Here is a 12,223-nt window from a genome sequence, read left to right on the forward strand (position 1 = left end):
CGTCCATTTGCATGGTTTGGGTGGCATTTTTGTTACAAGTAACTAAACTGTGTATATGTAAATCTCAGATGTAAAATTAGTAAACCAAAGGATATATATGTAGAGAGGGATTTATACATAGAAGTATAAATATATTTATTTCATCTTGCTTTCTTCATGCCAAATTAATTTACAGAAAGATATACTATTTTACCTTTCAACAGATTTTTAGTAACTGTAAATATTCATATATGAATTTTTATATAGAATTATGTATGTATATCCATACATCAACTCTCATTTCGTTACATGATGTTGGTGTGTCTTACTTTTTTTTAAATCATTCACATTTATATAACATCTAGTTTTTATTAAGCTTCAGAATTAACACATACAAAAAAATATTAAGTGTGACAAGTTTCCTTAACTTGTGATACATTGTCTGGTGGTCTGGATGGCAAGGTCTCATAGGGAAGGAGGTAAATACTGCTGTTGGATTAAGTTGATTTCATTTTCTTTATGTATTATATGATCCTAAAATAAAATATTAAAAATTATTCATCATCTTGGCTAAACTGCCTTATTAATTATGTTTTCTCTTTACTATGTCTTGGAATAGTTAACAAATGTTACTTTGTTGCTTATTTCCTCACTATACGAAGAGCTGCTAAAGATTAGAATTTTGCTAAACAATCTATTAGTTACCATAAAAGTCTAAGGAATCAGCTGTAGTTAAGTCACCCTGATCTAATTTCTCTGTTCTAAAAATGGAAAAAGACTTAATTATGTGGCAATTTAGATTGTGTGTGTGTGTCCACTAGAGAATGGTATTATAGTTAAAATTCACTTGTAAACCAGAAACATTTCCCCAATAATGTGAGATTCTCTCCACGTGATAGAGGTAGTGGTGGAGGCAGTGTGTGTGTCTGTACGTTCCACTTCAAGCAGCACATTTCTATGTGTGGTTTCACTGTGGTGCATCACAAAAGTCATACTCTTCTAAAATTATCTTCACAGATACTAAGCCAAGTCCTAGCATGTGTGTAGTTGGGGAACTTAAAATTGCCTTTGAAATTTTATCATACCACTTTTGGTAAAGAATTCCAGAAACCTTAGAGATTACACATTTTTTAACATGAAAAGTCATTATGGCATCTTGAAGCTCTTTAAGTGACTTCATAAATCTCTCTACAGTAATCTGGGATGAGCCAGAAAACAGCAGGGGAAAAAGGGAATTGTCTCGTACATAATGATCTCATTTATCAATTAGACCCTTGTTACTGAGCTTGAACTTAAAGTTTTGTTCTTATAAAAGTTTTCTTGGTGTGTTGTTACAAATAGTCCAAATACTAACTGTCACTTTTTCATCTGTTTACTTTCTAACTTTAATTGCATATAGTTAATGATTTCCTCAGATATTCTGCTTGTGTAAGTACTTGACTAATAGAAGTAGAATTTTTTTTTATATATATCTGATGTAGCCAAACTCAGATTAAGGTTAAACTTGAATATACACACACACGTACACAAATTACCTTTCTTCCTAGGGAGTTCTAGCAAGTTGGCAGAGAGTACATAACTGCATTTTTACAACAGTTTGAAAGGTGATAATTATCTGTTCCTAGCACAGCCAGGTTGCAAACGAGTTGTATGTTTCTCAAATACCAGATAAAAGGATCTTTGACTTGATCTCTCTCTCATTCTCTCAGAAAGAATACTTCAGGTCAGAGTAGAGAAAGTAGAACATAGTAACATCCAGGTGGCTAGATCTACCACTGAGGTGCAAAACAAAACAATTAACATTTGGAAATGTCAAGTAGAAGGAAGCCAGAAGAAAGGTGTGGTACTAGGGTGAAATAAAGGACAGATAATTTGTGGGTAAAACTGCACTTCAGAAAATTGATAATACCAACTAAGAATAGAACTTTGCTCACTTATTGGACTTGCAATTAGGCAGTGTTAAAGTATAAAGAAATTAATACTCCTTAACAGAAAGGGAGTATTGGTCAGATAGAAAAGACACTCATTTGCAATATACTTCACACTTAAGAAGGAAATGGCAACCCACTCCAGTACTCTTGCCTGGAGAATCCCATGGAGGGAGGAGCCTGGTAGGCTACAGTCCATGGGGTTGCAGAGTCGACTCAACTGAGTGACAGTGACTTGACTTCACACTTATTGCTCTTACCTTAGTTAGGAATTTCAAGTTAGGGCTCTGCTTCTAGGTAAAATATATTTCGAGTTTCAAACTGACTTTATAAAGCATATTTTTTGGATGTAAATTGTATATTGGAGACTACCTCTTAAAACATTTCTGTGGATCAGGGTCAGTAAACTTTTTTATTTTAGATTTTGTAGTCCGTTTAGTCTGTACCACAGCTATTCTGAGAAGGAAATGGCAACCCACTCCAGTATTCTTGCCTGGAGAATGCCAGGGACAGAGGCACCTAGTGGGCTGCCGTCTATGGGGTCACACAGAGTCAGACACGACTGAAGCGACTTAGCAGCAGCAGCTATTCTGCCTTTGTAAAATGAATGAAAACATGGGTGATAAAATGAATGAGCAAAGCTGTGTGCCAGTAAAACTTTTTTACAGAAGTATTATTATTTACAATAAGAAGCAAACAGGTTTTGTAAATAAACTTTATTTACAAAAATAAGATTTGGTCATAGGCTATGGTTTGTCAACCCCTGCACTAAATGTAAAAGTCTTAAGCTACCCTGTACATTTTGGTTTATATTTTAATACATTGCATTGTCTCTGTACAAATTCTCAATGCTGTGTTATTTAGTTACTTCACGGAAACCAAGGGAAGATGAAAAAGATGGCCAAGCATATAAATTTGTGTCACGATCTGAGATGGAAGCTGATATTAAAGCTGGAAAGTATTTGGAACATGGGGAATATGAAGGAAACCTCTACGGAACCAAGATCGACTCCATTCTTGAAGTTGTCCAAACTGGAAGAACTTGCATTTTGGATGTCAACCCACAAGTAAGCTGTATGAATTCCAAAGCTGTTTTTTAAGTTTTAGTTCCTGTGGAGTTTTTGTCTTCAGATTATGAGGATATCTCCTTTCCTCTATTACCTGTGGCGATAGAGAACCTTATTATGCATCTACAGCTAGTTTACTAAATCTCTAATCCATTAGTCAGCAGAGACTTGGATGGCAATAGATGCTTGAGTCACACCCCTTCCCACCCAGCACACACACAGCCCCACACATTCACACACACATCCCATTCATTTCATTCTCATTCTGTGTCCTTTACTGACCCCTTCCCACCATTCTACACTCAACCCAATCCCCTTTCCCTACTCAGAGATTTGTATTATTAATAGTTTGGTGCATATCATGCTGTCATTTTAAGTATGCTTTAAATAAAAAAATATATATATTTAGAAAATGTAATGGGTTTTCTACTTTTGTTGTTTCTTATATACATAAATGGAAAAATTCTATACAGATTCTTTAGCCTTTTTTCATTAAGCAGTATTTTTTGAAGATCTTTTCGTGTTAGGTACTATAGAGCTTTTTTTGTGATTGCTGCATGATATTTCATAGTACAGATATATGATTATTTATATAACCACTCTCCAGTTAACGGACACTGAAATTATTTCTGCTTTTTCAATATTAACAGAATTCTACAATTAACATAGAAAGCATTTATATCATTCTTAATGATTTGGGATCATTAATACTTTTTTTTTGTTCAGGGGTACCAAAGAGTAGTGAGACTGAAATCAGAACAAAATTAATGGATCACCATTTTAGGAAAGCACTATATGGAATCAGAAGGATAGAAGGGAGGTGAGGGGATGGGGAGCAGGTGTTAGACCATGTCCTTTATCTTTAGGAAGAGGGCAGGTGGACTTTGATTATTTAGGGTAACATAATTCAGATTCTAATCCTATATAAATTGGTTTGCAACTTTCTTCTACACAGGCCCTGAAAGTGCTGAGGACATCCGAGTTCATGCCCTATGTTGTGTTCATTGCTGCTCCAGAGCTGGATACCCTACGTGCCATGCACAAGGCCGTAGTGGAGGCTGGTATCACTACCAAACTTCTGACGGTGAGGAGTGTTCAGGCTAGCGGTGTTATTTTCCTCCTAAAGTTTTTCCTTTTTCTTTTGGGCATGTTTAATTCTATCTATTCATATTTATGAAACAAACACATTACATAAGGTATCACAGAATAAAAATATGTTCCCTGGATGTAGTTAGGATTTAGAACAGTATTGCTTTTACTTGAAAATCATCGTCCACTCCATTTTAAAACAGAAGTTTACTCTGTGTAAAGGAAATGGAACAGTGTTAAAATGTACATATTAATCTAATTCCCTCTTTTTACTACTGTGGAAACAGGGCCTATACAGATGTTCATAAGGTTTACTATGGGTAGAGTTAGGTGTTGTTACATGTTTTCATTTCTCCCTCTCTTTTTCTCATGTTGTGAAAAGTTTTAAATATGTAGAAAAGAGGGAAGACATGAACTCCCATGTGCCCACCACTTAGCTTCAATAACACATGGCCATTTTTGTTACAATTAGACCTCTCTTCACTTCCTCCCTCACCTTGAATTATTTTGGAGCACATCTTTGATATCACATCAACCATAAATACTTTAGTATTTATGTCTAAAGATAGACGTTTTGGACGTAACCATGAAACCATTAACACATCAAACATTAGGAAGAGCAGCTTCTTAATATCATCAATATATAGTCTGTATTTGCATTTCCTCAGTATTTATAATTTTTTTTAGTTAGTTTGTTCAAATCAGGATCCAAACAAGATTAACACATTGCATTTACCTAATATCTTCTAAATCTTTTTTCCCCCACCCCAGCTTAATCAAGGTATAATTGATATACAATAAACGATATATGTTGAAAGTATACACCTTGATAAGGTGGGGCTCATGTATGCACCTGTGAGGCCATCACAGTAAAGAAACGGCATGCCCATCACCTCCACAAGTTTCCTTGTGCCCCTTCACAGTCCCTCCCTCCTGCTTCTACCTCTTCCACAATTTAGCTGATTAGCCTTGAAATCAGGAAGCTTTAGTCTTCTTTGTTCTTTTTCAGGTTGCTCCATGTCTCTAATGAGCTTTATGAATATCTGAAATATAGTTACAATAAATGTTTTCATGTCTTCAAATTCTAACATTTGCACCAGTTCTGGATTATTTAATGACTTTGCTCCTCATTGTGAGTCTTATTTTCTTGCACCTTTGCAGTCCTAGTAATTTATTGGATACCTAATATTGTGAATTTTGTCCTGGGAAATGCAGCTATTTGGAAATTGTTTGTTCCTTTCACATCTTGCTTTAAAACCAGAGCAGTTCTCATTCTAGGAGCAATTACTCTTGAGTGCTGAGGCAAAACCCATTTGAGTGCTCTCTCAGATGACCTGTGCCTCAACAGGTTTTCTGTCCTGCCTGTGGGCATGGATATTGTTTCTGGCTCAGAATGATAGCTCTCATCCTTCCTGGTGATTCTTTGGTGATCCTGGGTAGTTGTGAAGTGCAAGGATTGGTATTCAGCTGAATGCTGGAGGGGGGTCTTTTGCAAGTCTCCAGAGTTCTCTCTCCAGGCTGCTGTTCCATCCTGTATTCTGTCCTGCAAACCCCTGCCGCCTTGTTCTCCCTGGACTGTCAGCTCTGCTGACAACTGAGAGTTCAGTAGCCTCCTCCTGGGCTCCGCCTCCCTATGCTGCAGACTGGAAGCTATTTCAAGCTGGTGTGTAACCTGGGATAATCATAGGGCTCACCGTTTCCTATCTCTGGAATCCCTGGGTTCCATTGCTAACATGCGAAAGATGCACAGTGTCTTTTGTTATTCCGTACTTGTGGTCTGAGTTGTGAGGCAGGAGAGTTCTTCTGATATCTTTTGTGTTTTTTTTTTTAGGAACTGTGATGTGAAGTGGTAGTATTCCAAGTTTGTCATTCGTTCTGCATTTATAAACTAGAATTCTTCTAAGTAATGACTTTTTTTCATTAACTAGTAGATTACTCTGAAGTAGAGTATATACAGAAAAGTAGAAAATATACTTGATACTTCCCCTTTATAGATCAGTTTTCAGAATAATGGGTTTGTTCCATAACAGACTCCACAGGTGACCAAATAAGGTTTGTGTTTTTTAGTTTTTAAATCCACAAGCACATGGATTTAAACTTGATATATTTTACTCTCTTATTGCAGTTGTTATTCTTATTGATGTTCAAATTGTCCCATTTTTGACCAACGGGGGCTTATTTAAGTTGGCCCTTGAGATCTATTTCATGAGCTTAATGGTCTCATATAGCTTCCCTGCTGTAAGACAGATGTTCCAGGCTCATCTTGTACATTTTCTGTTCCAAGCCAGGAGTCAGCTATTTGTCCAAAAAGCTCTGGTTCCTTTTAGAGTAAATGATATTTTATTTTAGGACTATAATATTAAAGATGCACATTGTCCCAAGATTGAGGATTGTTTCTAGCTGTATGCACCTTTTAGGTAGACAGAGCTCATTTGGATATATGCTTTTCTGTTTGTATGTTTGAAGGAAACTGTATCATGAATTTATACTGACACTTCCCCATCAAATTCAGGATTACAGGGTTTATACTTAACCTCTTTTATATGGTAACTCCATTCTCCTGTGCTGAGTATCCCAGTTCTCAAAAACACTGGGAATGTTAAGAGTAGCACATAATTGCTCATTTGCTTTATCTCACAATACACAGCAGTCTGAATATAAGTGTACAAATGCTACCAGGTATGATTCTTGTGAACTGTCTCTTTTATCTTTAGGGTTTATCCCACTAAGTATATCAGTCAAATCAAATCACTATATATTAAAGTCACTTGAAATACTCCCTTGTCTGTGCTTAAGTCAGTTATTACTCTTTGATGTGTAAATTGTCTCATCTTTAGCTAGGAGGAGCCTATTCCTCTTATTGTCTTGAGTCTTTTTAATACAACCCCAATAACCTTCAATGATTCTTTGCTTCCTGGTACGAGCTGCTCCAGGTTATCCTTACACATTTCTTGGCCCAGATCTGGAACCAGCCTTCCAAAAGCCCTGGTTCCTTCTAGTGGGAAGTAGTATTTAGGCCTCCTATGGATGCTAGAATTGTGTATTCAACTTAGCTGGTCATTGTTTCGAGATCTTCTTAGTGACCAGATAAAGGAAACATATTTCCCCCTTTTGGAATATAGACATCATTAGTTCAATTTGATAGTTTCAACTCAGATTTTACATTTTTACTTAACTTCTTTGACTTTTTTAAATCGTTTTTTTTCTCCTATGCTGAAAGTCTTCATTCCTAATAACATTAACATAATTTCAGACTTTACATATATAAAATAAGCACATACTATATGTGTAATTCCTGAGTCATAATATTAACAATATGATTATTAAAAAGTTTTAAGTTTCAGACTTAAAACTTTTTTAAAAAATTATGATATATTCCTTGAATATTATTTTAAAGTCACTAAAATAATTCAGTGTTTAAGCCATCAACTTGAAACACTTTTTTATTTTGCTTTTAAGTTTTAGGTATTACTGTTTTTTATTTGAATTTAATTTTGTCATATAATTGTATACATTTTCATAGTTCCAGAGTAAATCTTTAAATCAAACAAAATTTAGCTTTACTGTCCTCTGTACTCCAGCCTCCCACCTACACAGGTAGCTATTTTCACAATTTTTAATATAAATATGTGTATCCTCCTGCCCCCATTTCTTACATTAAAGGTAGCTTCTTACATACAGTAGTCTGCCTGCCTTTTTCACTTACTAATACATTCTGGAGATCATTGTATAGCCATACAGAGAGAGAGGTTTTTATTCTTCCATCTATATGGTATACTAGATAATTGTCACAGGATTATTATTGTCAAATAGAATTGATTTGTGTTTTAATAGGACAGATTGCTAATGACTATACTAGGTAAGATTTGTTTATAAGTTGGCCTGTTTATACATCTATAACAAAAGGCTCCTCTGTTCATGGTATGCTCCAGCAAAGTATACTGGAGTGGGTTGCCATTCCTTTCTCCAGGGGAATTTTCCCAACCCAGGTGTCGAACCTGGGTCTTCTGCATTGCAGGCAGATTCTTTACCATCTGAGCCACCAGGGAAACCCAAAGATATTTTAGTTGTTTCAAACTGATTTAGAGATCTCAGGGAAAATATTAACTAAAATATAAGTACTAATATCCCTCAAGCTTACTTGAGAACCCACTTCACTATTTTACTTTCCTTTAGGAGTTTTCACCAAATCCATTAACTTATTTACCATTATTAAGCCGATGTTCCTATTATATTGATAACCCAGACCTGAGCTCCAATTTACACTAGCATTCACCTACTTAACATTACAGCTGCACCTGGATGTCTCATAGACACCTTAAACTTAGCATGTACAAAGTAGAATGTTTTATTTACCCCCCACCCAAAATCATATTTCCCCCACTCCCACCCACCCAACTCTGCGTCTTCTGCAACTATCCATTTATTCAAGCTAGAAACTCGAGCTATTTTTGATTCATTCATATTCCTCACATTCCATATTCAGCCCATCAGCTAAACTGGATAATTTTATCACCAAAATATATGTCTATTCTGCTGTCATTTCCATCTTCTCTGCCTCCATCATAATCCAGAGATGTCTTCCCATCGCATCTAGGTCTTCCATGACCTAGCCTGTGCTGTCTCAACTTATTCCCCATCCTCCCTCCATCCATCCATCTTGTCCTCCATCCATCTTGGTGGTCTTTTTATCTTTCAGTATCCATTTTCCCCTTGGATTTTACATTGCTGTTTCCTCTGCCTGGAATGCTCTTTCCTCCACTATAGTTCTCAATTTAAATGTCATTTCAGTTCAGTTCAGTCACTCAGTCGTGTGCAACTCTTTGCAACCCCATGAATCGCAGCACGCCAAACCTCCCTGTCCATCACCAACTCCCGGAGTCTACTCAAACCCATTTCCATCGAGTAGGTGATGCCATCCAGCCATCTCATCCTCTGTCATTGCCTTCTCCTCCTGCCCCCAATCCCTCCCAGCATCAGAGTCTTTTCCAATGAGTCAACTCTTCGCATAAGGTGGCCAAAGTTTTGGAGTTTCAGCTTCAGCATCAGTCCTTCCAATGAACACCCAGGACTGATCTCCTTTAGAATGGACTGGTTGGATCTCCTACAGTCCAAGGGACTCTCAAGAGTCTTCTCCAACACCACAGTTCAAAAGCATCAATTCTTCAACGCTCAGCTTTCTTCACAGTCCAACTCTCACATCCATACATGACCACAGGAAAAACCATAGCCTTGACTAGGCAGACCTTTGTTGGCAAAGTAATGTCTCTGCTTTTGAATATGCTATCTAGGTTGGTCATAACTTTTCTTCCAAGGAGTAAGCACCTTTTAATTTCATGGCTGCAGTCACCATCTGCAGTGATTTTGGAGCCCCCAAAAATAAAGTCTGACACTGTTTCCACTGTTTCCCCATCTATTTCCCATGAAGTGATGGGACCAGATGCCATAATCTTAGTTTTCTGAATGTTGAGCTTTAAGCCAACTTTTTCACTCTCCTCTTTCACTTTCATCAAGAAGCTTTTTAGTCCTCTTCACTTTCTGCCATAAGGGTGATGTCATCTGCGTATCTGAGGTTATTGATATTTCTCCCGGAAATCTTGATTCCAGCTTGTGTTTCTTCCAGCCCAGCATTTCTCTTCTACTCTGCATAGAAGTTAAATAAGCAGGGTGACAATACACAGCCTTGACGTACTCCTTTTCCTATTTGGAACCAGTCTCTTGTTCTATGTCCAGTTCTAACTGTTGCTTCCTGACCTGCATATAGGTTTCTCAAGAGGCAGGTCAGGTGGTCTAGTATTCCCATCTCTTTCAGAATTTTCCACAGTTTATTATGATCCACACAGTCAAAGGTTTTGGCATAGTCAATAAAGCAGAAATAGATGTTTTTCTGGAACTCTCTTGCTTTTTTGATGATCCAGCGGATGTTTGCAATTTGATCTCTGGTTCCTCTGCCTTTTCTAAAACCAGCTTGAACACCTGGAAGTTCACGGTTCACATATTGCTGAAGAAGAATTTTGGAGAATTTTGAGCATTACTTTACTAGTGTGTGAGATGAGTGCAATTGTGCAGTAGTTTGAGCATTCTTTGGCATTGCCTTTCTTTGGGATTGGAATGAAAACTGACCTTTTCCAGTCCTGTGGCCACTGCTGAGTTTTCCAAATTTGCCGACATATTGAGTGCAGCACTTTCACAGCATTATCTTTCAGGATGTGAAATAGCTCAACTGGAAATGTCATTTAGGTAGGTTAAATGTCATTTATTCATATGTAGAGTCACTCTGTCTAAGGTAGGTCTCTTAAAATTCTTTGTTCCTGGTTAGTTTCTTTCATAGTACTTACTACAACTTGCAAGTTTTTGTTTATTTGCCCTCTTATTTGTCTCCTCCAGTAAATGGTAAGAACCCATTCCGTCTTATTCACTGTTATATCCATGGATTATGAAACAGACATTTTAATAGGAACTTAATGAATATTTGGAGAACCTGTAGAAGTATTGTGAAATTTAAAACAGTTTAATGAAAAGCTTTACTTGCTCATGAAAAAACCTGTTCTTTACTTATTCTCCCTAAATATTCCAGAATGACTAGAAGTATTTTATGAAATATAAACAATAATGAAATATATAACAAATTAAAGTGTGTGTGTGTTGTTGTTGTTGTTGTTGTTGGGGGTGGGGAGCATGTAGTCTTCAAACTATTCTTCTGAGATTCTCTTTCTTAGAGAAAGGCAGTAAATTTGGCATTGAGCTTAACAGCCACTGAAATTTGGGTTCCATGATTTACAGACTCCATAAAGTAAAAATATTTTGAGAAGAATGATGTAGTCGGGCTGTGCTGTGCTAAGTTGCTTCAGTCATGTCCTGTTATTTGAGACCCTATGGACCATAGCCCACCAGGCTTCTCTGTCCCTGGGATTCTCCAAGTATGAATACTGGAGCGGGTTGTCATACCCTCCTCCAGGAGATCTTCCCAACACAGGGATCAAACCTGCATCTCTTGCATCTCCTACATTGGCAGGCAGGTTCTTTACCACTAGTGCTACCTGGAGGCTAGAGACCTACAATAATTCCTTATTACTTTGGATTTCACCCTAAGATTATTGTCAATAGTCCTTTAATTAGGAATCTTCTCTTAGTATCAGTGAAACAGAAGACACAGAATACTCAAAATGCAAACATGAATGCAGCTTTAATGACTGGATATGAACAGATGGTAATATATTTTTTAGCACTCTATGTAGATTAGATTTTGAGGATTGATATCACACTCAAATATCCATCCTAGTTACTACTTCTTTCATTTTGAGTTGATTGTGAGCAATAAGTATACATTGTGTAAACTTTTCCTCTTGAAACTCTTTGCCAGGACTCTGACTTGAAGAAAACAGTGGATGAAAGTGCACGGATTCAGAGAGCGTACAACCACTATTTTGATCTGATCATCATCAATGACAATCTAGACAAAGCCTTTGAGAAACTTCAGACTGCCATAGAGAAACTGAGAATGGAGCCACAGTGGGTCCCAATCAGCTGGGTTTACTGATGATTCAGTAAGGTTCACAATTCAAATAAACTTTCCAAAAAGTGACTGCAACAGATAAACCTACTGAATAAATACATGCACAGATAGAAGATATCTGCCAAGTCCAGGCATTTTTATTGTGTAGATTGAAATACCAGTACACTATTCTGAATTTTTATATAAAATGTGGTTGAGAAGGTGTACTAATATATAATTTATCTTAATTTTTCTAACTTTTTATGGATAATCTTTCTATTCATATCACATAAAGAAATGCGTTGAAGCATTTTGTATATGTTTTGATTTAGTACCCTTGCCTTTTTCATCCAAGGAATTTTCAAATCATTCACTCTAACATTGGTCTCACATTTTCACTGTGATAATGAATACTTGAAATAGTTTTGTAAAGCTGTCATTTAGTTCAGTATTTAGTGAAGGGTCAGCTACTCTTATTAGGAAAAAATAATGGTTTATTGGCCTTCTTTCCTAACATATTCAATTTCTTACAGAAGCAGAATTTTAATGTCAGTGCTACAGCTAGTCTACCACCATCCAAATCTGACATCAGAAGTCTGCTCAGTGCAACATAGCTTCATTATTTCAGAGTTGTACGGCTATCCGTTCTAATTTATGCAGCTATG

General features: G+C 36.7%; 1 protein-coding gene across 26 annotated transcripts in view; it reads left to right on the plus strand.

Moving 5' to 3' along the window:
- The window catches only part of PALS2 (protein associated with LIN7 2, MAGUK p55 family member), a 164,260-nt gene extending 152,392 nt beyond the window's left edge, over positions 1-11,868 (plus strand). For 21 of the 26 annotated variants that reach the window (XM_086396317.1, XM_086396307.1, XM_086396312.1 and 18 more), the window contains 3 exons: positions 2,772-2,974; positions 3,930-4,058; positions 11,427-11,868. In XM_086396317.1, the coding sequence (XP_086252443.1) occupies positions 2,772-2,974; positions 3,930-4,058; positions 11,427-11,603 (509 nt within the window). In that variant the 3' untranslated portion in view covers positions 11,604-11,868. Of the gene's footprint in view, positions 1-2,771; positions 2,982-3,929; positions 4,059-11,426 lie in introns of all 26 variants that reach the window. The other 5 variants (XM_086396320.1, XM_086396321.1, XM_086396322.1 and 2 more) reach the window with 1 other exon arrangement.
- Positions 11,869-12,223: the final 355 nt, after the last annotated feature.

The sequence above is a fragment of the Bos grunniens genome, chromosome 4, assembly GCF_055505025.1.
Source record: "Bos grunniens cultivar Pamir isolate PY7600 chromosome 4, Bosgru_T2T1.0, whole genome shotgun sequence".
NCBI classification, from domain to species: Eukaryota; Metazoa; Chordata; class Mammalia; order Artiodactyla; family Bovidae; genus Bos; species Bos grunniens.